Below are 23831 nucleotides of genomic sequence, written 5' to 3' on the forward strand. Positions count from 1 at the left end.
TGGAGCACAGCCCGTCCCTCCCCAGGAGCTGGGGGGGGGGTCAGGGCAGCGCCAGCAGCATACGCACCGTTCCTTTGGCGGCGTTGCCATCGGCCGGCAGGCTGAGGAACGGGTTGGTCTGCGCCGTGAGGACGGGCGGGATGCCCGTCCCCGAAGCCAGGAGGCTGTTGGCGGGAGCGCTGAGCGGCGGGGTGGCCTGGGGGGCCAGGAGCTGCTGGGGGGACAGGGAGGCCAGGAGGGAGGAGCCGCTGCCGGGGGGCGGCTGGGGGGCCGAGGTCATCAGGGCGCTGGGGCTGGAGTGCAGGGGGGCGGAGGTGGCGGACAGGAGGCTGCTCATGGAGAGCTGGGACGAGCCGCCCATCTGCAGGCGCTGCAGCTCCCGCTTCTGCTGGATCTGCTGCATCATCTGGAACACCAGGGCCTGCTGCTCCTGCGGGGAAGGGCGAGGGAGAGAGGTCAGAGGGGACAGAGCGCTCAGGAAGGGGTGACAGCTGATGCAAAGGAGGCGTATGTGCACACGCCGTCCCAGGCAACGCTACTGGGGACAGCGAGAAAGTCCCCTTGGTCACATCGCTATAGGTAGAGAGGGGAACAGTCTGTGCGTGCTTGTTAACAGCCTGTGCTGTGACCTTTCCACCCCCGGTGTTTCCTGAAGCGTAGGATTAACTGACCCCCACCAAGACACCCGCAGGATCTACCCAGCTCCTTCCAACCGACCGACGGATTTTAAATCTGTGGCATTCACCCCATCGTCTGCAAATTCCCTCCCTGGCCCGTCCCGCTTCACCGCTCAGCCCTGACCCACAGGTCAGTGAGAGCTGGACTTGGGGGGGGACACAAGGGCCACGGTTCACCTGCACCCCAGGGGCGCCCAAACCCCAGCAAACCGCACAAATCACTATAGCAACCATCGAGCAGGGCGGCAGGCTGGGAGCGACATTGTTCCCCTCCCCACGGGGACGCGGCTGATGACACGGTGACATCAGCTGCTGGAAAGAGAAGCGCTTTGAAATTTCGCTTTTCCTGGGTTATAAATAGCCTGACCCAGAAATGCATCCAAAGCAACCGGCCAAGCTCACGGGAGGCAGAAACCAGCACAGATTCATTGACGGGAACTGTTAGGTTGGTGCAAAAGTAACTGCGGTTTTGGACTGTGAATTTTAGATCATAACGAGGCTCAGACACATCTCTATTCAACAAAATAGGAACCGTTACAATCCAACACATTTTTGCCAATGAGAAATAAGTTCGCTTGTTCCCATAGCGTAAAAAGCGGTGCCTCGGAACTCGATGAGCTCTCGGAAAGCATCTCCTGCATCCTGCTGCTTGTGGAAGCGTTTTCCCTGCACAAAGCTCTCGAGATGCTTGAAGAGGTGGCGGCTGGTTGGCGAGAGCTCAGGGGAACGTGGCAGACAAGGCAAAACTTCATAGCCCGATTCGTTTGACTTTCGCAGCGTCGTTTGTACGACGTGCGTTGTCACGGAGAAGAATCGGGCCCTTTCTCTCGGGCAGCTGCAGGTGTCGCAGATTTCAGTGCATCCCATTGATTTGCTGAGCAGACTGCTCGGATGTGATGGTTCCACCGGGATGCAGAAAGCCAGAGTGGATCAGACCGGCAGCAAAGCACCAAACAGTGACCGTGACCTTGTTTTGGTGCAAGTTTGGCTTTGGAGGTTCTTCTCAGTCCAACCACTGCGCTGTTCGTTGCCAGTTGCCGTATACAATCCACTTTTCATTGCACGTCACAATCCGATTGAGAAACGGTTCGTTGTTGCATAGAGGAAGATAAGATGACACTTCAAAACGATGATTTGTTTGATTTTCGGTCAGCTCATGAGGCACCCGCTTCTCGAGCGTCATCACCTTTCCAATTTGCTTCAAACGCCGGACAACCATCGAATGGTCCATGTCGAGTTCTTTGGCAACTTCTCGTGTGGGTGTAAGAGTGTCCACCATTGCTCCCGGTTGGTCATTGTCACCTTCTGATGGCCGGTCACTTGGCTTCTCATCTCAGAGGCTCTCGCCCCCTTTGTGAAACTCCTTGAGCCACCACTGCCCTGGCCGTTCATGGGCAGTTCCTGGGCCAAATGCCTTGTTGATCTTATGAGTTGTCCCCGCTGCTTTACAACCCATTTGGAACTTGAATAAGAAAATTTGCTTTTTGCCTAACATCATTTCCACAGTCTAAAATAAATACGGAATAATCAGCGAGTAATAAGCCACTAGCAAAAAAAAAAAAAAAACCATAACGTGACAAAAGCGCATTAAAATGATGTATAGCATAACGACGTTTATTTGAGAACGCATTCCAATGTCAACCGGCAAATTTCAACACCGCACAAAACCACAGTTCCTTTTGCACCAGCCAGGGCAGGGACGGCGCGGAGGATGCTGCTGGTCCTGACACACTCCAGGGCTTGTTCACCCCATTTCGGGGCAGCCCTTCCCACAACGGCCCGCGACGGGGCGGCTGTTGTGCCCGGAGGACTCGGGCAGAGATCCACGATCCTCAAACAGCCGCCTGTTCCTCGTCCTGACCCCAAACCCTCAGCCCCTGGCACCTCCGCGTCAATGTGCCCAGACACAGCTCACCCGCCTCGGCACTAAGCAATTTGCTGCTTATCTATCTAAACTCAAGTAGCATCCTCAAGCAAGTTCCTCCTCTCCCATGGAGCTCACCTGCGAGCGCCGAGACACGCCGGAGCAGACAGGATTTGCATTCAGAGGCGGCTGGAGGAGGCAACAACCCTCCTGGTTTTACGCTGGCTCAGCGCTGCCGTGTTCTCACACCCTCAGGATGTGGGAAACCCAGATTTGTATGCAAAAGTTCAAATCCCCATCTTGCCCCGCTCCAGGAGGTGCCGCACCTTCTCACCTACAGCTCCTCTTCCCCGTTCCACCCCCAGCAGCCCCGAGCCAAGGACACAAGACTCGGCAGCCCCGCGGGCAGGGGACTCACGTGGAGGAGGGAGCCCCGAGTTTCGCTCTCTGCTCTGCGGCTTCCCCATCAAACGGCTCATCAGATAAAAGGTGCCAGCGGGCACGCACTTACCGGATTAAGCGGCTGGGAAGTCAGGAGCTGCTGGAGCTGCTGGAGCTGCTGCTCGTGCTGGTGCAGGACGTGCCGCTGCTGCTCGGTCAGGGGACTCAGGCTGGGGCCGCTGCAAGGGGAGCAGGGCAGGGGACGTCAGCGCAGCCCGCCTTGGCCCTGCGCACGTCGGGTTTCCCTCCATCCCTCCCGGTGCTAAGCTTCTGCTGGAGAGGGCAGGGCTGTCCCCGCGAGCTCCCCGTCCTCACCTGCTCAGGCTGGTGGAGAGCTGCAAGGTCGGCGGCCCGCTCGCCTGCGTCGGAGGCTGGGCGGCCTGAGCTCCGTTCAGGCTCCCCAGGATCCCGTTGATGGGCATCTGCTGACCTCCTGCCAGGCTCCCCATCAGGCCGTCCACCATGGGCACCGTGGAGAGGCTGTGGCCGGCACTGCTGCCACCCCCCAGCCCGCTGCCCGCCACCCTGGCCAGGCCATTCACCTGCTGCACCCCGGGCAGGGGTAGCGAGGCAGGACTCTGCTGCAGCATGGGCAGGGGCGGAGGGGTGCTGTGGAAGGACAGGGAAGAGCTGCTCCTGCTGGGGCAACCTGAATGAGGGTCCTGGGGGAAAAACGGACATAAGAGCATCGGACTGGGGTGGCTTGCGAAAGGTCAGCGCAGCTCCAGGGGTGCTTTGGGCAGGGGGGGCTGTGAGTGCAGGCGGGGGTGTGTGCTCAGAGGGGTCCCGCAGCTCAGACATGCTTTGCTGGATCTCTAGAAGTGAGAGTGCAATAACCTAGAAGCCTTGTCGCCTCACGCTCCCAGTCTCGGCTGCTCTAGGGTGAAGAACAGGCACTCCAGAGAAAGAAACCTGATTTCTGGGCCTGGACTAAGCAGCTTTATGAGCTGGGTAAGGAGTCGGAGCACTGGGACGGCACGGCTCTGTCCCCTCCCCAGCCCTTCCCCAGCTGGCCAGCGTACCTCAGAGGAGGTGGAGAGCGAGTTCTCCATCCCAAAGCTGTTCTTGCATGGGGGGCTCTTGCTGATGCTCAGTGAGTCGTTGTTGCAGACTGTACGGAGGAATAAGGGAGGACGGAGTCAGGGGTGGAGCCTGACGTTGCCACAGCAATAGCAAGGGACAGAGAAATGGGTCAGATCCTCCCCACTGTGACCCCCTCCTGCCCACCCCAGGGCACAGGGTGACGAGTCCTCACCGCTGGCAGGCAGGATGTACTGGGCTTGGCTGCCTGGGCCGTTGCTGCTGGTCACTACGGGGAAAGGGACGGAGAGCTGGACGTTGAGGAGCTGCAGACGCTCCTTCTTGGCCGTGAGTGTCATGATCTGCTCCTGGAGCCGCTGGTTCTCCTTCTGCAGCGAGTGCAGGGCTTTGAGCATCTCGACAACTGCAGGGGACAGCAGGGAGAACAGGGGAGAGGGTCAGGGGCGAGAGTGGGTGACGGGGGAAAGAGGAGAAGGGGATCCACAGGAGGTACCTCAATTAGACCACGCTGGGGGAGGAGACTGGCCCCAGATCACCATCCCAGCTACCCCCACCAGCACAGACTAGCGCTTTGTCCCCCACCCGGCTCCTTTGCCTGTGGGCAAAATCCCAGCTGGCTCCCACACAAGCACGCACAAGGACCTCTCCTCCCACAGCCCGTGCCCGGAGTGACTCACTGTTTACACCAGCTTCCCCATTGCCCTGTTTCTCCAGGAGCTGCTCGATGTTCGGGGTGGCCTGGGGGACATTCTCCAGCTGCCCGCTGCTGCTACAGGACACGGTCTGGTCGAAGAGGGTCGGCAGGCTGCTGATGGGGGACCTGTGGAAGGGTTGGGGACACGTCAGAGGTGTTTGCACCCGCACTCCCCAGCTCCCTTCTCCCCACGTCTCCTCTGCCTTGCACCGGGAGCGGCTGCATCCCTCCCAGCCTCCATCTCCTCTGCTCTACTTCAGGGGAGCGCTCCGTTCCCATTAGCCCCAGTTTGTATTGGAAAAGCAAACCGGCCTCCTGCCATCCTATCCCACCCCATCCCCACCTCACCCCTTCCATTCCCATTCCACCCCATCCCATTCCCACCCTGCCCCATTCCATCCTGTCCTACCCTATCTCATCCCATCCCACCCCATCCCATTTCCATCCTATTCCCATCCCACCCCATCCCATTCCCACCCTGCCCCATTCCATCCTATCCTACCCTATCTCATCCCATCCCACCCCATCCCATTTCCATCCTATTCCCATCCCACCCCATCCCATTCCCACCCTGCCCCATTCCATCCTATCCTACCCTATCTCATCCCATCCCACCCCATCCCATTTCCATCCTATTACCATCCCACCCCATCCCATTCCCACCCTGCCCCATTCCATCCTATCCTACCCTATCTCATCCCATCCCACCCCATCCCATTTCCATCCTATTCCCATCCCACCCCATCCCACCCCATCCCATTCCCACCCTGCCCCATTCCATCCTATCCTACTCTATCTCATCCCATCCCTCCCATTGCCACCCCATCCCATTTCCATGCCATTCCCATCCCATTCCCAGCTCCAAGGAGGAGAGAAGGAGCTGCCTCTCCTTCCCCCGTTTCTTTCCCTCTCCTTGCTGTGTCATCCCACGCTTTCCCGGGGTCCCCCCGTGCGGATTTGGCTGCACCCCCACGCCCGGCCCCGCGGGAGGGGACACCTGAAGGACACTCACATGGAAGAGAGACTCTCCTGGGGCGACGTCCCTCGGCACCCGAAGCTGCAGTCTTCCAGGTCGGGCTCTGCGTGGGGAGAGGGGCAGAAAGGCCCGGTGTTCATAGGCGGCAGGTGCCCGGCTCTGTCACCCGGGGCCGGTCCCCGCTAGATGGGAGCACCGAGCAGCGCAGCCCCGCGGAACGGGCCGGGTCCGCCCAGCCCCGCCCGCCGGGGGAGGGGCTGATGTCACCGCGAGTCACACTGCCATGGGGGACGGGAGGGGGGGTGACCCTGGGAAGGTCACCGACAACCTCCCCGCGCTCCGTGTGGCGGGGGCTTAATGTACCCGAGGGGACGGGGCCGCAAGCGCGAAGCCGCGGGGAGCGGGCAGCGCCGGGGCCGCAGCGGCTCCTTCCCGGCTCCTTCCCTTGCTCTTTCCAAGCTCCTTCCCCTGCTATTCCCCGGCTCCTTCCCTTGCTCCTTCCAGGCTCCTTCCCTTGCTCTTTCCAAGCTCCTTCCAGGCTCCTTCCCTTGCTCTTTCCCGGCTCCATCCTCTGCTCTTTCCAGGCTTCTTCCCAGCTCCTTCCCTTCCTCTTTCCCGGCTCCTTATCCTTCTCTTTCCCGTTTCCTTCCCTTGCTCTTTCCCAGCTCCTTCCTCTGCTCCTTCCCGTCTCCTTCCCCTGCTCTTTCCCAGCTCCTTCCCTGCTCTTTCCCAGCTCCTTCCCAGTTCCTTCCCCTGCTCTTTCCCAGCTCCTTCCCAGTTCCTTCCTCTGCTCCTTCCCAGCTCCTTCCCACCTCTTTCCCAGCCGCAGACACGGCGGGATGGGCAGAAAGCAGCTTCTCCTTTAGCCCTAACGCTGCAGCAGTAGTAGGGGAGCAGCTTTGCTGAGGCTGCAAGGATGAGTCAACCCTGTGCAAAGCCCCGCTCGGCTCTCCTAAGAACCACCGCAGCCTCTGCCTCCGTTCCCCAAATTCCCCTATTGCCTGCATTCCCGAATTGCCGCCGCTCCCGAAACCCATCTGGAGTCTTCCAAAATTTCCAGATGCTCTGCTCCTTTTAAAGAGCTTCAGTAAATGCTTCAGTGTCCAGAAGCCACCCCCATACCCATCCCTCTGTCCCAGGGAGCTGGGACACCGCGGTGCTGGGGACGGAGCTGCTGTACATGTGCAGGATATCTCCCACCCAACGAGTAATCAAGAAGTGAAGTATATTTATCTGCCATTTGCTTTCCATCCCCAGAGCCTGCCAGCCCGTAAACACACGTTCCCCAGGCTCTGGGACGTGTCAGATGTTGTGACTCCAGCCTGCACCAGCTGGCTGACTCGCTCCTCCTCTTCTTCACACAATAAAAGACATTTCTTATGTGCAAGAATCCAGGAAGTCTCCTGCAGGGAACACTGTGATTTACAGTGTAATGCCCTGAGCAGGGCATTAGTTACTGGCAGTATTTTCCACTGCTGAGAACAAGCAAATGCAGCTGTTGTTCAGCAGCTCTTACAGACAGGTACGAGTGGGATCCTCACTCCTTCATCCCCATAGGAATGTCTTTCTGGCCATCAGTTATAACCGGTCCACCCTCCCGGGGAGAAGCCACTGCTTTCTGGAGGTGACCAGCAGTTGCGGATACAAATCCAGATTTTAGGGACACTTCCCTAAATTCTCCAACCAGGATCCGCTCCCAGAAGGCTGGGAACAGGCCACAGCAGTGTTCTCCGTCTTGTTCCCACCATAAACCCTTTGAAAAACATCCCCAGCTTTGCCACGACAGTTTTAACTCCCAACCAAGGAAACACTCAGCTAAGCTTTGCCTGTTACCGTCGCGTTGTTTGCCAGCAGCCCAGGGAGGCTGCACACACACACAATTCTGGTTTTCTGAGCACTACCAGGCTCTATATTCAATTATCTGTTGGCCCACACCAGCCTGTTGTCTGCAGAACGGCGAGACGACTGAGTTATCGCCCAGAGACAGCGCTTCCCAAGGCAGCACGTAGGAAACACAGGCTTGAAGACAACTCGAGAAGATAAAATATGCCTGGCCTGTCATCGTAATGAGGCAGGATCCAGGACAAGCCGTGGGAGGAAGAACTAGACAGTAGCGAAGGGAGTGGGAAGATAAGAATCAGGCTTTTTGTACTGCCAACGGCATCCTGGTATCGACCTGCATCGCTGATAACAGCTGCTCGGCTCTCCCATCTGTAAGACAGGGTAACACCATTTCCCTGTGTCCCATTACAACTGTGAAGAGCTCAAACATGGCTGCAATGAAAGCTGCATCCCCCGAGATCTGTCTACATGACACTTTCAGGAGAGGTAATCCGAATTAAAGACAAGGCGGGATTACTTAGAACTTCACAACCTCCCTGTTAATGATTGGGGATTAAAGCAGTCGCCACACTTTCAAGTGAAAATGGCGTCACACAGGTGCTTTAACGAACGTTAATTAATCCCCCTGGAAACAAACAAAGTGAATTTGGCTTAAGACGCTCTAGGCCACCAGCTGCAGCGGGAGATAGTGATGGACAAACCTTAACAAAACCCAGGAGCGGTTCTAAACGCTGCCTGGAACTGGTCCTGAAGCTTGTAAGATCCCAGTCAACCAACCAAACAACAATGTTGGAAATGGAAACGAAGGATCAGGTTTTTGCCATCATGATTCATTCCGCAGCAGCCGCGGGGCTGGAACAGAAGCCTGAGCCTGAACCACAGGGCTATTCCTGCCCCCGAGCCGCTTCCTTCCCCATCAGCCCCTTGCCAAAATACAGCGCCGGGTCATCCCTTCTGCTGCTCATCCCCACGAGGGGAGAAAAGCCCTTGGAATCCTGTTCTTCCCTCCGCTCCAGGTGGCTGAATCACTCCTGACTCACCGCTCCCTGAATCAGCTGTGCCGTCACCTCCAGCAGGGACACACAGACAAAACGCCGCCGGGGACGGACGGACGGACACACAGGCACCTTCCGCGGGCTCGCCAAGGTCGTGAACAAGCACACGTGTTCATTCATGCTTTACATGCAGGCATGCACGCTTGTTAAAGGCAAATAAGGGCACACCGGTGTGGGATTATGCGGAGAACTCCGATCCGCCGCTAAGGAGGACGGAGTGTCTGAAAGCGCTTGTCACTCGGGGGGACACCGGGCAGGGTTTTGCTGGGCAAGGGGAGCACGAGACGGTTGCGCCTCTAACGGCAACATCTGAAAAGTCAGGAGGGTGCTTTTGTTTAACCCAAAATCAGGCTCGCTGTGTTTTGGGGGAAAAAAACAAGGAATCTTATGATGCTTCAAGTTTCCTGCTTATTAACCAGGCAATTTTCCAAGAAAAACGCATTTGCCTCGGTGGGAAAAAATGAGCAGTTGTAAGTAATTCCGTGTTGGCACGTTCACGTTTGGAAGTTGGAAATGTAGATTTTGGTGCATTCATGACAAAGCCAAAGGGGAAGGGCGGAAAGTAACTCAAAACAGAAATGGAAGATGCAAACTAAGAGTGTGAGGTGTCTCTCATTTTAGCAAACAAAGCGAAAACTTGGGTTTTGAGCAAGCAAAAGCTCACAGTAGCTCTTGCCAGGTTTGCACAGCTTTAGTGAGGAAAAAGTCAACAAATTGCTGTAGGGAGGGACTCACATTCTTGCACTTTTCTAGCACGTGTCCAGGGACACGCGTTATCCAACAGACACAGCAGCAGATGTGGTTTTACAGGACTGCGAGCCAGCGGTTCGTTAAGGCAAACACAAGCACCTCCTGCTAAGGGAAAAAGCCACTGTCCCCATGTCCGAGCCCCTGGTTGTCACACACACGGGATGGGGACGAGCAGGGGGGGCAGCTGCAGAACTACGGGTGCAGTTGTCTCGACTCTTCCAGCGAGAGCCCTTTGGAAGCCCAGACTCACATACCTTCTGGTTCACGTACCTGCCCGGCTGCTTTCCGACTGATTTAGGAGCGGGTTGATTGATAGCCCAGATGCGAGGGGGTTTCCAAAAATATGGGAGGAAGGGAGGCTAAATGTTGAGCCTGCCAGTGAGAACACCTACAGGGCAAAACAAGGAGGGAGAGAGTGAGAAATGACTTCTCAAAAATACAAGAGGAAAATAACTTCATTATTTCAGCTCTTCCTGACTCGTGAACCCAGCTTGCTCATGAGAGGGAGTGTTAAAAATATCTCCTTGGAAGGCTCGCTAGACAGTTGAAATCTTCCCAGCCCTGTCTCGGAGCCAAGAGGTCTGAATGAGCCGTGTTAATGCTGTAAAACCAGCTCTGTCCTCCCTGTAAACACCCGGCAAAGGACAAGGCTCTGTCCCAGCACAGCCCACCCAGCGCAGGGTGACAGAGCTGGCCGTGGTGGCAGCAGGGGACAAGCAGCACGGGACACAGGACATGCTGATGGCCAGGGCTCTGCTACCTGAGCGCTGTTTGTGCCCCTTTTGCTTGCAAGCCCTCCCACCCCAAAACCCTGAGACACAAAACCGCTCGCATCTTCCCACCGGCTCCAAGGGAACCCAAGAGTGGAAAAAGCAACTCCTCTGCACCCACGAATCGTCCCCACTCTGCCGGCGACCGCTCCGGCCAACGCTCTCCTGACCTACAGCCCCTCTCCTGGCCCTGATGCTCTTACCTGCGTGGTGGAGACCGAGGAGGAGGAAGCCGGGATGGTGCTGGCGAAGGGCGAGCGGCTGAGCTGCGGGAGAGACGCCGTAGCCTGGTGTGCCAGGAGGCTGGAGGAGAGGGGGGTACTGCAGACAGCACGGAGCACTCCGCCCCCGTGGGAAATAGGGTCCTTGTTACTGGTGTAGATCCCTGCGAGGGGAGGAGACGTTAGAGAGCTGTGCTCCCCTCCATGGCCTGGAGGCAGCTGGGTTTCTGAAAGGGAACGTGGCACCCATGGGCGAGAACAAGTGTAACCTGCACGGCAGCATCTCGGGGCTCGGCACGTGGCGAGGGTGGTCACAGCCCACACTCTGCTATCGAAAGGCGTCACAAACTATCCCAGCCTTGCCCCTGCCCTCCTCTCGTTTGCTCCCCACACCCCAATCCAGTCCAACGGGGAAACCATGGCACCAAGTGTCTCACCGGAGGCACAAGGCAGAAAGGGGACGGGGACTCAGGGAGTCCCACTGAGACAAGAGGCCACGCTCGTGCTGAGCAGACCTGTCCCTTCCGTGATGCCCGGGGGACATGGATGGATAAATGAGGAAGAAAAGGAGAGGACGGAGCTGCTGCCAAGGGAGAGGACCCGAGCGGCTGCCTGGGGCTCAGGGATGGGGCAGTGCCCAAAGCTGGGTCCCTTGTGGTGCTGCCAACACAACAGGAGAACAAGGCAGGAGAGCAGGGCCGGGCAGCCTCCTCCTCTTCGAAACATCCCTTTGTTGTTCCAGGGGTGAGGCAAAAAACAACAAAAAATGGCCTAAGGTTATGATTATGGAAGTTGCCCCAATTCTTGCAGCTCCTCTCCTCTCGCAGGCAGCACAGAAAACGGGCCAGGGCTCCCAGGCGCACACAACGAAATGATACCTCCCCCCCATCGCAATCTGACCTAAATTGGAGCATCTGCAAACAACCCACAATAGAGCGATGACAAGTTCTGCTGCCAGAAGAGTGTCAAACCTCAGCCTGGAGCAGAAGGCTCCTCCTCTGCCTCCCGCCTTAACCCCTTCGTGCCCCGTGTCCCCATCCCTGCCCGGACAGGGGCTCGGGCCGGGGACAGCTGTCACCTCGCAGCAGAGTTAATGGTGTGACCAGTCTCCCAGCCCTGCGTGGATGTGGCGAGCCCAGGATGAGAGGTTTTGCTTTTAAAAGAGGGGTTAAACCTGCCCCATTTATGACAGTCCCTCATTTGGGGTCAGACTGCGGTTGGTCCGGTTTAGCCTGCGAGTTTCCCTCTTTATCACTCTGGAAATTAAGCTCTGCTGAGCTGAGGTTTTCCTCAAACCCTCAATAAAAGGGTTTGAAAAGCCCCCCAGCTCCGATGCCGGAGAACCTGACCCGGAGGAGATTCTAGGACGAAAGCCAAAGTGGAAAGGCGAGACCTAGATGTGGATTTTTATAGCTCTTGGGACTGAATTAAAGGGACTGGACTGTGCAGACAGGTCCAGACACCAGCCAAACGTGAGGAAGAAGCCGGCGGGGCTGGGAGGAGCCGCGCACACCTGGAGCCCCGAGGGGCAACACACCTGAGCCCAGCAGCGGGGACTCCATGCTCAGGCTGGGCAGGTTCCCCGGGTGGCTGAAGGACCGTGAGGAGCCACCGACGCTGGAGCTGACAAGAGACCCCCCGGAGAAGGGTGACGAGGATGTAGATGTGGACCCAGCCAGCTGGGCACCCAAAATCTCTTTGCTTTTCCCCCCTTTTGGCCTGCCGGGCCCGTGCTTGTTCTTCTTGCTGCCTTTGTGCTTCTTTTCCTTGAGCACCTCTCCCTCCTCCATGCTGAGGGACGGCATGCGCTTGTGGCTGCTGCTGCTCCCGCCGGTCCCGCCGGTCCCCACCGAAGGGCCACCCACGGGGTTCGAGGCTTTATAGTCCACGGGGGAAGCATCGCGGGCTCTCTGCTGGCTCACGGCCGACGTGGAGAAGCGCATGATGGAGCCAAAGCCCGAGAAGATCACCTTCTGCTCAAAGACGTCCCCCTTCTGGCCTTCATACAGAGGGGAGCAGTGGGAGGAAGAGGAGGAGGAGACGGGCTTGCGGTACTTCTCGTCGTCCTGCTCGAGCTTGGGGAACGTCACGAAGTCCTGGGAGCACTGCAAGCTGCTGCAGGAGGTACCTGGGGGATGAGGAGGGGAAGCAGATAGAAGGAGGCTCATGGTGACAGTAACTCAGCCTGTAAGGCAACACGAGCACGGTCACATCTTTGTCACCTTCCAGCCCTTCTGACGCTCTTCAGGAAGCATGAGAGGTGCAAGCCAGCAGCGTCACCCCCCCAAAACGTGCATGTGTCTGCTCCCCCAGGCATCGTTATCAGCCCTCCAGCCCCAATTAGGATCCCAGCAGCCAAGACATGCTGGCCGTTAATGACAACAGCTCAAAAAATGAACTGAGCGCGGTCAGAGCCCTGCGAGGCTTTGGCTCAAAGCTCGGGGGAGCCTGGCTATCAGGTTTGGGCTCAGGTCTCGCCCCTCAAACTCCTCAAAATGTTGCCGCAGACGCTGCCGCTGATGGAGGAGAGGGCAGGTGCTGCCGCATCGCCTGCGCACAGAACCCCGTCCCTCCTCCTCCGCTCGCACATCTGGCCGTGTTTCTCCTCGCCTGAGTTGCTTCTCCCCTCTGTGCATGGAATTAGTAGCAATAAGACTTTTTCTTTTCCCTTCAAGGGGTTAAAGAAACAGCTGTCAGCAAAGTCTCACAGCGCCAGCTGGTGAATGGGTATCTTGACAGATATAGGGATATCAGAATAAAGCAAAACATCACCCCCATCCTCCTTTCTTGCGTCTCCTCCCGCCCTCACCTGCAGGCTGGAAGGTCCCGCTGGATGAAGCTGAGCTGAAGCCAACTGAGCTCTTCCCACTCCCCGTCTTCTTTCCCTTGTGGCTGCTCCCATGGCTCGAGGATTTCTTGCCTTTCACGTCCGATCTGGCGACCTCCGAGGTCTCTTTGCTCCCCTCATGGTGGCTGGTGGAGCCCTGGAGCAGCAAACACAGAGGTGACTCACTCAGGCCAGATGTGGCCACAGCGGGGGCTCTTTTTACCAATTTCCCCTTAAAAGAAGTAATTAATTGCCCCCTCTGCCCACAAAGTGATGGCCAGGTCATGTTGCTCAAGGGAGAAAAGCAACGTTTCCCTCTATTGCTGCTCGGTAGCAACAGGCTTTACACTCCTACTCATCCCATCTAAGTGCAGGAAATTAAACGGGGCGCTAACAATCAGGGCACGGACATCAAAGGTTCACCGCACCGTCAGCAGAGGGTTATTCAGCCCAAACCAAATCAGAATTTGGCTGCGATTCAAACGTGTATTTCAGCTGCATCTCTCAGGTGTGCTGTTCTCAGCAAGGTCGTTCCACCTGGGGGGAGCTCGCTGGTCCCTGTGCTGGGGTGGCAGTTTCCCTGGGTCCCCCCTGCCAGCCCAGGGCTGTGCGAACCCTCCGCAGCCAATATTTCACAGTGACACGGCCAGAGCAGCATCTGAGCAGGCGGGAACAGATGCGATCCAAACCCCACATAAGCCTGGAGGAGACAGGGAAGGAAGGAGGATGAAGAGGTTGGCCAGATGCTGGGAAATCCAGGAGTTGGGGGCGAGAGGGAGAAGTGTGGGAGTTCAGCAGGGGGAGAGCGGAATGAACCGAAAACCAGATCCCCACGCTCGGATGTGAAACCTTCACCTTCAAGTCACTTCAAAGCCAAACCGTTCAAAGATCCCTTCTTGCGAGATATTACCACAACCAATCAATATTATAGATACAGTTCCAATGGGATGGCTACAGCCCAAACCAGAACACCTGTGCGTTAGCGCAGACACCTTTTATTTCTTACTGAGCAGATAGAAGGAGGACACAGAGAAGCACGATACCTTTCTCCCATTCCACTATCCCTGACTCCAGATGACCTCTTCTGGGGCAGAGCTAAAGAAAAAAGCGCTTGTAATGCAGACTCATGAATGCCCAGATAAAAATCTCTCCCCATTCCTCCCACATGGTTTAATCACTCTGCACAATGCAACAGCTGGCAGCCTAACGCACACCAGATGTGCCGGGAATATGAAAGACAGGAGGAAGGGAGTGGTGGAAATTAGGGGGGAGAGGAGGGGGAATCTGTATTTTCTCATCACAGACTCCTGGATGTAGGAGATTAAGCTTTCTTGATTTATGAGCTCAGAGGGAGCATGAAAATCTTTCCGACTTTCCACATCTGCCTGGGGAGGGAAAGGAGAGCGGCGTCTGGGGGCTGCGGGACGTCCCGAGACCGCGCACGGAGTCGCAGGAACGAGGTGGCTCAGAAACACAACCCCTCCCCAAATTCCGCCCCCCATAAATTCACCTCTTTGGAGCTCCGCACAAGGTGCACGAGGCCGCAGAAGGGCAGGGGGGAAACCACATGAGAAGACACGTTCTAAATGCAGAGTGTCAGGAAGGGAGCGCAGGGCGAGGCTTGAATTAGTGCAGGGTGGAAGGGGGAAACCTGAGCTGCGAAATAAATCTTAATTGCGAAATTAAAGGAGGGGGAAAGCAAAGGGGAGCGGGGAAGAGAGGCTGAGCTGAAGGCAGTGCATGGGCGCTCACCTGTAGGGTCGACCTGACCTCCCCGAGAGATTTTGGGGTGGGATTTTCCTTGCTAAACACTATCCTAGATATTGTTTGCCAGACAGATCTGTACAGTACAACCACAACCCCTCCTCACCACAAAGGGCCCTTCTCGAGCAGCCGCTCCGGAGAGCCGGAATTTGGGGCAAGAGCCCAAGTTTTGCAGCTGAGGAGCAAAGTGAGGGAAACCGAAACCCAGATAAATCCCTTCCCCTCTCTGTGCCTCCGTTTCTTCCCCACTTTGCTCTGTGGAGCCTGCAAGCTCTGCAGAGCCTTCCAGGAGAGACCCGGGGGCTGCCAAGCACAACACGGCCTTGATCTGAAGGGGAGGGCTCTGCTACCATCATGCCAACATTAATAACGCTAACGAGGGCTGCGGTGTCCCTAACGAAGGGGATTCTCCAACCTGGGCTGCAGAAGCTTGCGTGCCCATCACTGTGCGGGGCCAGAGGTCTCGATCTCTGGCTCGGCGGCTGGAAATCTGTGTGCAGAAATACCCATGGTTTGTGTTTTGCAAACAGGTGTGTGGGGGAGGCCATGCTGCAGAGGGGATAGAAAAATAACAGGGAAGCGCTGAGGAAGTGAGAGCTCGCTTTCGAAATGAGGCGGCAGCTTCGTGTCGAAGGTCTATTTAAAGCAAGCAAGTGAAAAATAATATGTCACCAGAAGAAAGCCGCTGGCCCAGCTGGAGGTGACAGAGTGATGGGGAAACTCCTGCTCCAAACCAGGAGCCCGGAGGAGCGAGATGAAGCGGCAGGGACACCCAAGCACAGGCATGCACGCACCTCGTCCCCACGGCGCTCGCTGTCCCCCGGGGCTGTACCTGCGTCCCGGCCTCTCTGTGACACTGAGCAGCGCCCGAGCTCCTCACTCATTAATTTATTGATGGGAAATCAGAAGAGCGTGTCTCAGCCCGCTGATTGGCGAGACGAGCTCCTAGAGGGAACCACTGATGAAATGCAGAAGGGGTGGGGGAGGCGGGCGCCGCGGCGGAATCGCACAGCCGCTGTGCCCTGGATTAAACTACTGGCGAGGGGACGCAGGGAGGACACGGAGGACAATGCGCCGAGAGCCGGAGCCGCTCCAGCACAGGGCGAGATGCTGGAGCAGCCGCCCGGGCAGGGTGGAGGTATCTGCTGCCTCTCCAGGCTGGATCGCCCGCTCACCCCAGTCTCCATCAGGGCCCAAGCGCTTGGACAAGCTGCAGCATCTGTGTCTGAGCCACCGCAGCCTTTACCGCAGATCGGCAGCACCGCGCCGCCGTCCTGGGCAGGGGGGGCAGCAGACACAGATGGGCTGAACACTATTTCAAGTCCCTGGTGTCACTGGCAAATTCCCCCTCACGTCAGGACAAGTGATGCTAAAAGGTTCAGGGATTCTGACAGCGAATATCCATGCTGAGACATGCTTTGATTTGCAGTGGTAATCACCATCCTTCCCCCCTCAAGCTCCTACCCCGTTTTGAATGTGCCCGAGCCAGGCGCAGCGCAGAGGTTCCCAGGATCTGTCAGCTCCCGGCCGCTCCTGGGTCGACGCCGAGAGCTCAAATAACAGCAGGAAGCCTGCAATTGTGTGTTCTTCGCCCTGCTGTGCGCCCTCTCCAGCACCTGACTGGGACAGGGGGGTGCGGGGAGCCCTTGGCATCCATCACAAACCCCAGAGCGAGCCAGATGTTGCAGCCCGAAACATGCAGCATGTGTGAGTGCGCGTCAACAAGTGCTGGCGGTGTCTGCAGCTGGCAGGAGGAGGCAGCTGGGGCGGCTCGCGAGCCCGCGGATTCGCTGCAAGTGCAGCGGAGAGCAGCAGGACGGCTCCCCGGGGCATCCGCAGGGCAAGGGAAGCAGCATCGCCGCTGGGCTGATCACTGAGCATCGCCAGAACCAGGCGCCGGCTGCACAGGGATGTCCTGAGCACAGGAGCTGCCTCCCGAATTTGTCTGGAGGGTGCGAGCGCAGCCCCGGCTCACAAAACTGACCCAATGCTCCCCCCCAGGCTGCTCCACAGACACCATGTTTCCAACAGGCTGTTCAGAAGCATTACCAGTCGGCAGCATTTTTGGATAAACCACATGAAATAGCCAGAAAGTACTACAGCCAGAAACTATCACATGAAATAGCCAGAAAGTACTACAGCCAGAAACTATCACCCAGAGGGGATGTTTGCTGCCTCTTTCCCACTCCCCAGAAAGGCTGTAGGAGCCACAAGGAGCCAGCATGATGAATGGGAGCTTGCGTCCAGCATAAATCCACTCTCTACAACCCCTCTGCCACCAAATCCATCCCAAAATCCCAGCCCCCGAGCACCACGGGGGTATTTCCAGCAGCTCAGCTGCTCCGTGTGCCCTTGGGAAGGGACATTCCTGTCCCCCATGGGCAAGGTCTCCTGCCCCTCTCCGTGAGCCGTGAAAATCCATCGCCTAAAGGCTTTTCAGAGCTCAGAAGGTGTTATGAAGAGTTGTTTGCATGCTGTGAATTCACACCCTAGTTTCACTTTCCGGTGTAGACAGAGCTGAGGCCACACTGCTCTGGTTTTGGTGTATTTATCCCCCAAAGCAGGGTGATGCACCGAGAGCTCGTCACTGCAGATGGGACACGGGGACCTGCTGGAGCCCAAGTGTCACATATTGATGGCGTTTAGATTCCTAGAAGAGGCAGGGAAGCGCTCACCGAGACGTCTTCTAAAATGTGGCAGAAGTCAGAGGTCTAGCGCAATCGATTTCAAGAGGAAGACTGAAACCACATCAAAGGATCTTCTTCAGAACTAAGCGCTTCAAGAGGGGAGCAGCGGGTGGACGACAGATTAGGTGAAAATTGGAACTGGAAAGTAAATCTGGATGGCAAAATGAAAGAAAAACGCGAACCCAGAGGGAACAAGAAAGGGGGATGTAGCACTGCTCTTCCAAAGCAATGGAACACGGTTCCACTGCTGGGAACTGTCCTAATCGAAGACCAGAAAGGCCAAAGAGGATTTTGATGTCCAAGGGAAACCTGTTTGGATGTGCTACATTAACGAGCCTCAAGGTTCTTCATTATTCTAACACATGCAATGTTACGCTGGTGCAACTATCTAGAAAGCCTCGTCCAACCACCCCGAGGGGTTTGGATCTGGGGTTAATACCTTTGGTAATGGAGTTTGAACAATACTTTGGGATCTATGCACAAAAAAAAAGCAAGGGAAATACACTCTCTGTTATGAGGATTAATAATAACTCCCTAGGGAAACACTAAAACCCCGTCACTCAAGTACAGCTACAGTAATTAGGATCTCCTGAATTTCGGCTTACAAAGAGTTGAAAGCTGCCTGTAAAACTGAATTGCACCCTTCCCTCCGTTATTTCTAAAGGTCTGGCAGGGCTCCGGAGGAGACAGTGGGTAATTGTCTGACAGCCGCGCTGCCTGGCCCAGCCTCACGGCTTGGATTTCAGTTCGGCTTGAAAATAATCTCCTTAGGCCATCGGTTCCTGACAGCTCTGTTAACTGGGCAAACCTGCTGCTCCCCAAAGGCGGAGCGGAGCCGCCCCAACACACACACAGGTGAATGGGGAGCGATGGCAGCTCGGGGGCTGCTCCTCTGCCCTGTCCCGATGTCACTTGCTGTGGTCCCGGCCTCGGAACCACGAGAGCGGCTTTGCCGCTGCAGCTCTGACCTACATCTCCTGCTTCCAGCCCCGGCCCCACGCACGACGCAGAAAATCCTCTTCGGTCCTAACCCGAAGTGACCCCGCGCTGGCTGGCACGAGCTTTCGCTGCCCTTGCAGCGCTTCTCGCACACAGACAGCGCCAGCCCGGGAATTGCCACCTTCCCAAGGCGGTGGTGCCGCGGAAAGGCCACCCGAGCTTTTCCAAGTGGCGTTTCTGCGCACAAAAGGACATTCCTGGGACAAGCTGGTTTGTTTGCTCTAGCAGGAGCTTGGCCCTGGTCCTGCTCTCTCTGTTCCTGACCCTGGAGAACGGTGAACTTGGCTTCACCTTGTTGCACACCAGCTCCAGGCAAGTTCCACCGTGTCCATCCCGCATTGCTGGAGCTGGGAGGTGGCGCCGGCTACAGGAAGCTCAGGGCTGTCCCGATTTACAGCCAGGTGCAAGAATCAATGTCAGCAGCACCATTGCAGCAGCAGAAATACCCCGATACCCTGATCGTGCCCCACCAGCCTTGGGCACTGAGATGACAAGCTCACACGAGGGACATGCAGGACATCCTATGACATTTTCCCAGCAGGGAACTGGACTTTCTCTGCACCTCAGAAGCAAAACAGAAGCAAAACCACACTGTGCCCTCTGCCTGAATTTCCCTGAAACGGAGGAATTAAATAGAAATCGACCTCCTATTATCTCACACAAAAAAGCTACCTCTATTACGCACTTGGAAGATCATCTGTGCTTCGAACGTTGTCTGGTTTGGTTATTTTTTTCCCCTCAGCTATATCAGTTTGTCTAATAAAGGACAACACCTCCTTCCACAGCCTTGCCTTGCTCATCCACCTGCCCGAGCTGTTTGCGATGTGGCAGCAGAACAGGCCAAAGCGCGGATATTTATCTGTTCCGTGGGAGCTCCGGATCCGAACATCTGCTGCGGCACAGCCTGGCACTTACAGCTCAACCGCTTGGGAGCTGAGCTCCACCATCGTGTCATCAGTGACAGAAATCAAGGCAGCTGCCGGGCTCAATTCCCAAGGTGGGCATTGAGGTGGGGCAGAGACAGTGAGAATGTGACGGATCGGGAAGCAAAATCAATGGATAAAAGCCCTTTCTCTGCTCTTCCGCACCCTCCTCCCCACCTCCCAGCAGAGCCCAAGCGGATGCTTCGCCTCTTCCCTCCCTCCCCGCCCGTGTCCCCCAAATTCCTGGGGGTTCGGTACCTTCTCTGCAGCAGCGACGGGCACTGAGGATGGGGTAAGGCTGGTGGGAGACTCCGGCCGCTTTTTGTGCTTCTGTTTAGGTCTTTCCTTGTCCTTCCGACTCTGCAAAAGAAATCAGAGAGCACTGGAAGGCAAACTTTTTCTCTGCTGAGAAAAGCGGTTGTAAGGGAAAAGAAAGGAGGGTGTGTAGGGCTGGATTTACAACCATACATTTCATATTCCTCTTTCCTTCTCCACCCAGCCACACGAGCCCAGTATCCTTCCCCCACATCCCAGCTTCTGGCTGGGAGCGTCCCACTATCTCTGCCCCAGCTGCAGCCAACATCTGGAGCGCATCACGTCAACAGAAGCCCCCAAATCAGTCGACGGTAAGACGATAGGGAAGGACTTAACAAGCTCTGGCTGATTTCGAGAAACCTGACCTTTCCTCTTGCTGTTTCCCCAGAGGGACTCTGTGCTCTCTACCTTCTTGGAGGGTTTCTCAGAGCCACCCTGTGCGGTGGTACAAACCCCTTGCGCTGGGGTTTTATTCTGGGAGCTGGAGCCCTCGGTCTGGACCGAACTGAAGAGTCACATTGAAATTCATTTGATTCCCCCGAAAGATGCTGATTGTTTCCTCACGCAGGCAAAGCCCTGAGGCTCCAGCTGCCCAAGTTGGGATGCTGTCAGGGGAAGATGCAACCGCAGCAAATACATGAGCTCTACTGTGTTTTTGGGGAGGAGAGAGTGGAACAATTAGCTTAGGAAACAATACGCTAAATGGGAAAAAAAGAGGAGGGAGAGGGCAGGAGGAAACGGCTGGAGAAGAGAAGCGTGAAGCGAAGCAAAAGCGCTGCAGAAATCGGCACCTTCCGGCGTGGGTTTGGCTGGGTTTTCACGGCGCTTGGAAAGGAGGCCCGTGCCGCAGGAGCCAGCGCCAACCTGCCAAGACAGCACGGCAGCTTTGGCTGGGATGGTGAAAACAGGAGGCGAATCCAGCCGAGAGCTTCACCGCGCTCGCTGAGCACCCGGCCGGCACTGCCAACATCCAGCGCTTTAGCACCACACTCCTGGCGTTTGGCAGATCTGCTAAAGCCACCGTCCCTACAGCTACAGTAGTTTACAAGAATGTCTGTTTTCTTTTTTTTCCCTATTTAATACACATTTCCAGCTTTGGCAGCGAAGCTTGAGAATGTGATTTCTACCAAGTGCCGAAAGACAAATTAAAATTACATCTTTAGTAAACCTCATAATGTTTTAAATACTTCAGGGCTTCTCGTGCTATAAACTCTGCCTAAGTCTCAAGGGCCTTCTAGGATGGGAAGATGAGGAAACCATGGCCCAGTTAGTTAAGCAGCTCGTCACACACCACGTGCACACCCGTGTTCATCATTGCAGTAGTAGTAACAATTTGCACCCACTTAATAGCACACAGCAGAGGGTTTCAACAAGCCGAAGAGAAGTTTTTAATATCTACATCTCATTTTGCAAATGGGGAAACCAGGGCACAAGGGATGGGAGAACTGGCTACGATTTCATAGCGAGTCATCCAAAGATTCAGGAAGGAAAGTCAGGGCTCCCGCCCCACGTGCAGATGCTGCCGGTGCCATCACGGAAGCCAGAAATGGGAAACAGGAGCCAGACACCTCATCACAATCCATTTTGCCAAAGAACTGCAGAAACCCTGGTCCTTAAACTTTGGGAATAGCTCAAGGCTTACTCTGTCATTTTCAGACCCAGATTCCAAATGTATTTCGATCACGAAGCTGCAACAGGAGGGAATAAGGTACAAAGCTGTGAATGCCAGCGAGACAGCGCTGTAATGATTTAATTTTATAGCTCGTGGTGGAGACGTGGCAGAGCCAAGCCGTTCTGGCTAATGACAATGAACCTACACACCTACATACACACAAACGTGCACACGCGTGGGGAAAAGCAGAAACATCCTGACTGTCACTGCTTGGAACCATGAAAACCTCCCATAGTTTCATTATGATGGCAGCCACCAAACTCGCATCCTCCAGCTTCAAAATCCTGGCTGTCTCCGGTCTGAAATCCTCCCCTCGCTGTCAGCAGCACCGACTGTACAGCAGCACCGACTGTACAGCAGCACCGACTGTACAGCAGCGAGCTGAGCGGTGCTCTGGGTCTATGTAGGAGTATGGACATATGTAGATATTCAGCAAGAACCCAGCCTGCACAATAGGGACCAGATTGTTGGAATGCCTCGGCTCCCATTTAGACACTTGAATAAATGGTCAGGTTTTCCCAAACACTAAACCCTGGGTATCGAGCTCTTTTGAAGATCTGGCCCTGACTACATGTGCTGAGCAACTGCGCCCAAACTATGGAGAAAATCTGCCCCGCAGAGTTTTCGTGCTCTGCTCAAAGGACTCGCACTCAAACCAGAACCACCGCAGCCTGTCCCTTGCTCCTGCTCACCAAGCACTTGTCCTTGTCCCCCCAACCTCCTCTGGGTCACTCCTGCCTGGGTTGAGCAGAAACCCCCATGACCTCTTTGGGCTGCAGCCCTTGGGTTTGCACAGTTGGGCGTTTGCTGCCTTTGCACACCTGGCTCCCACCCTCCAGTTATACTTTAGGGTACTCAGAAAGGCAACAGCATCTGACACCTTCTTCAGTGTCACTGCAGGAATGCAGCGCCCTGTGTCAAACAATTAACTCCGTCACCCCACAGACGCTTTGCAGACAGGCCGGGTTGTCCCCAACCAAGGCACCGGTGCGAAGGCTCCGCCGGCACCGGCACGGTCGCGGTGCTCGCTCACTCCCGGCTCTCTCGCCCTGACAACCCGGGGTGTTCCCCGGCTTGCAGTAGAACCTTTGAGACATGTGGGTTCCCTCCAGGAACCAGAAAGCTCCAAATGCTTCTTCCATGAGCCGCGGGGCGCAAAGGGAGGGGAGGTAGCACTGTCCCCACTGTCCCCACCTGGCTTTTCTGTGCCCAGTGCTTTGTTCCCTCCTCTGCAAACCCTCCTCCCAGAAAACTTCGCAGCCAACAACCCAGAGCTGGCTGGCGGTGCCATGGAGGAGTCGGAGGAGGAGGAGGAGGGATGCGCTGGGAGAGCGGGAACCCATCCAACACCCCCGTCCCACGAGCCGTACCTTGCAGCCGGTGCTCCCTGCGGCGGGCTGGGCCAGCAGGGCCCAGGAACCTGCCCCCCGCCACCACCTTCACGGGAAACCAACCCTCGCCATGGCGGAGCGAGCGGCCGGGCCTTGGCATGTGGGCACGGAGCAGGCCTGGCCGTGGCGGGGGGAGCGCGGCCGCATGGGGGGGCGTGCCGGAGACACCATCTCCCTTCCAGCTCCCCAGCGCCAGAGCGACGCAACGGGGCCTTCTCGCTGCCAAAAAGGGTTGTTCCGCGGCTCCCCTCGCTCCCCCCGCCGCCATCTCCCCTTCCCCGAGCCCCCTTCTCCTCATCTGCTGGACACCGGCAATTGGGCCATTAAAAGTAGCTTGGGAAGGAGGGAGGGGAAGGCTGGGAGAGCCAAGTGGGCTCTGCTGCTCCCTCCCTCTTTCCCAGGCTCTCTGAACTCGGAGGAGGAGGAGAAGCGGCTCCGGCTGCAGCCATGGCAGCCGCAGCCAGGAGGAAGGCAAAGGGGCGCTCAGCGCCTCGTACCACGGCCATCCTGGCGGTTTTGTGGGTTTGCCTTGAGACACAGTCTGAGCGCGTAAGCGTTTTTACACCAGGAGCCGCATCCAGCCCTCGCGGGGCTTTGCGTGCTCTCGAATTATCGCTGCACCCCCTGCTAATGGAGGGATTCGCTGGGGGCGGTTAAACACCCAGATAACGAGAGGTCACTGAAAGCCGGTCAAGGATGCTATAAAACAAGGTTTTCTACAGCTACATCAGAGATTTAGATTCAATACTTCTGCCAAAAAAGACCTGTGCTGGTCTTACACCAGCCACCTGCATCCCGCTTGACAAAACACATTCCACTGTGCCCTTTGGTGCCTGCGCGGACACAAAAATCCAAGAGCCAGAGCCCTCACCACCTCAACTGCAAACACAAACCCCCTTGCAGGGCTGTCGGGTTTAGATTT

At 56.5% G+C, this 23831-nt stretch overlaps 1 protein-coding gene across 2 annotated transcripts in view; it reads right to left on the reverse strand.

Annotated features, from left to right (window-relative positions):
- MLLT6 (MLLT6, PHD finger containing) overlaps positions 1 to 23831 on the reverse strand; it is a 40710-nt gene that overhangs the window by 3061 nt on the left and 13818 nt on the right. For both annotated transcript variants that reach the window (XM_065039638.1, XM_065039637.1), the window contains exons 8-19: positions 19790 to 19891; positions 13141 to 13315; positions 11869 to 12459; positions 10314 to 10495; positions 9611 to 9728; positions 5730 to 5796; positions 4701 to 4843; positions 4238 to 4426; positions 4005 to 4093; positions 3298 to 3644; positions 3053 to 3161; positions 68 to 430 (exon numbers count right to left, since the gene is read on the reverse strand). In XM_065039638.1, coding sequence (XP_064895710.1) covers positions 68 to 430; positions 3053 to 3161; positions 3298 to 3644; positions 4005 to 4093; positions 4238 to 4426; positions 4701 to 4843; positions 5730 to 5796; positions 9611 to 9728; positions 10314 to 10495; positions 11869 to 12459; positions 13141 to 13315; positions 19790 to 19891 — 2475 coding nt within the window. The remainder of the gene's footprint in view (positions 1 to 67; positions 431 to 3052; positions 3162 to 3297; positions 3645 to 4004; positions 4094 to 4237; positions 4427 to 4700; positions 4844 to 5729; positions 5797 to 9610; positions 9729 to 10313; positions 10496 to 11868; positions 12460 to 13140; positions 13316 to 19789; positions 19892 to 23831) is intronic.

The sequence above is a fragment of the Columba livia genome, chromosome 23 (genome assembly GCF_036013475.1).
Source record: "Columba livia isolate bColLiv1 breed racing homer chromosome 23, bColLiv1.pat.W.v2, whole genome shotgun sequence".
Classification (NCBI taxonomy): domain Eukaryota; kingdom Metazoa; phylum Chordata; class Aves; order Columbiformes; family Columbidae; genus Columba; species Columba livia.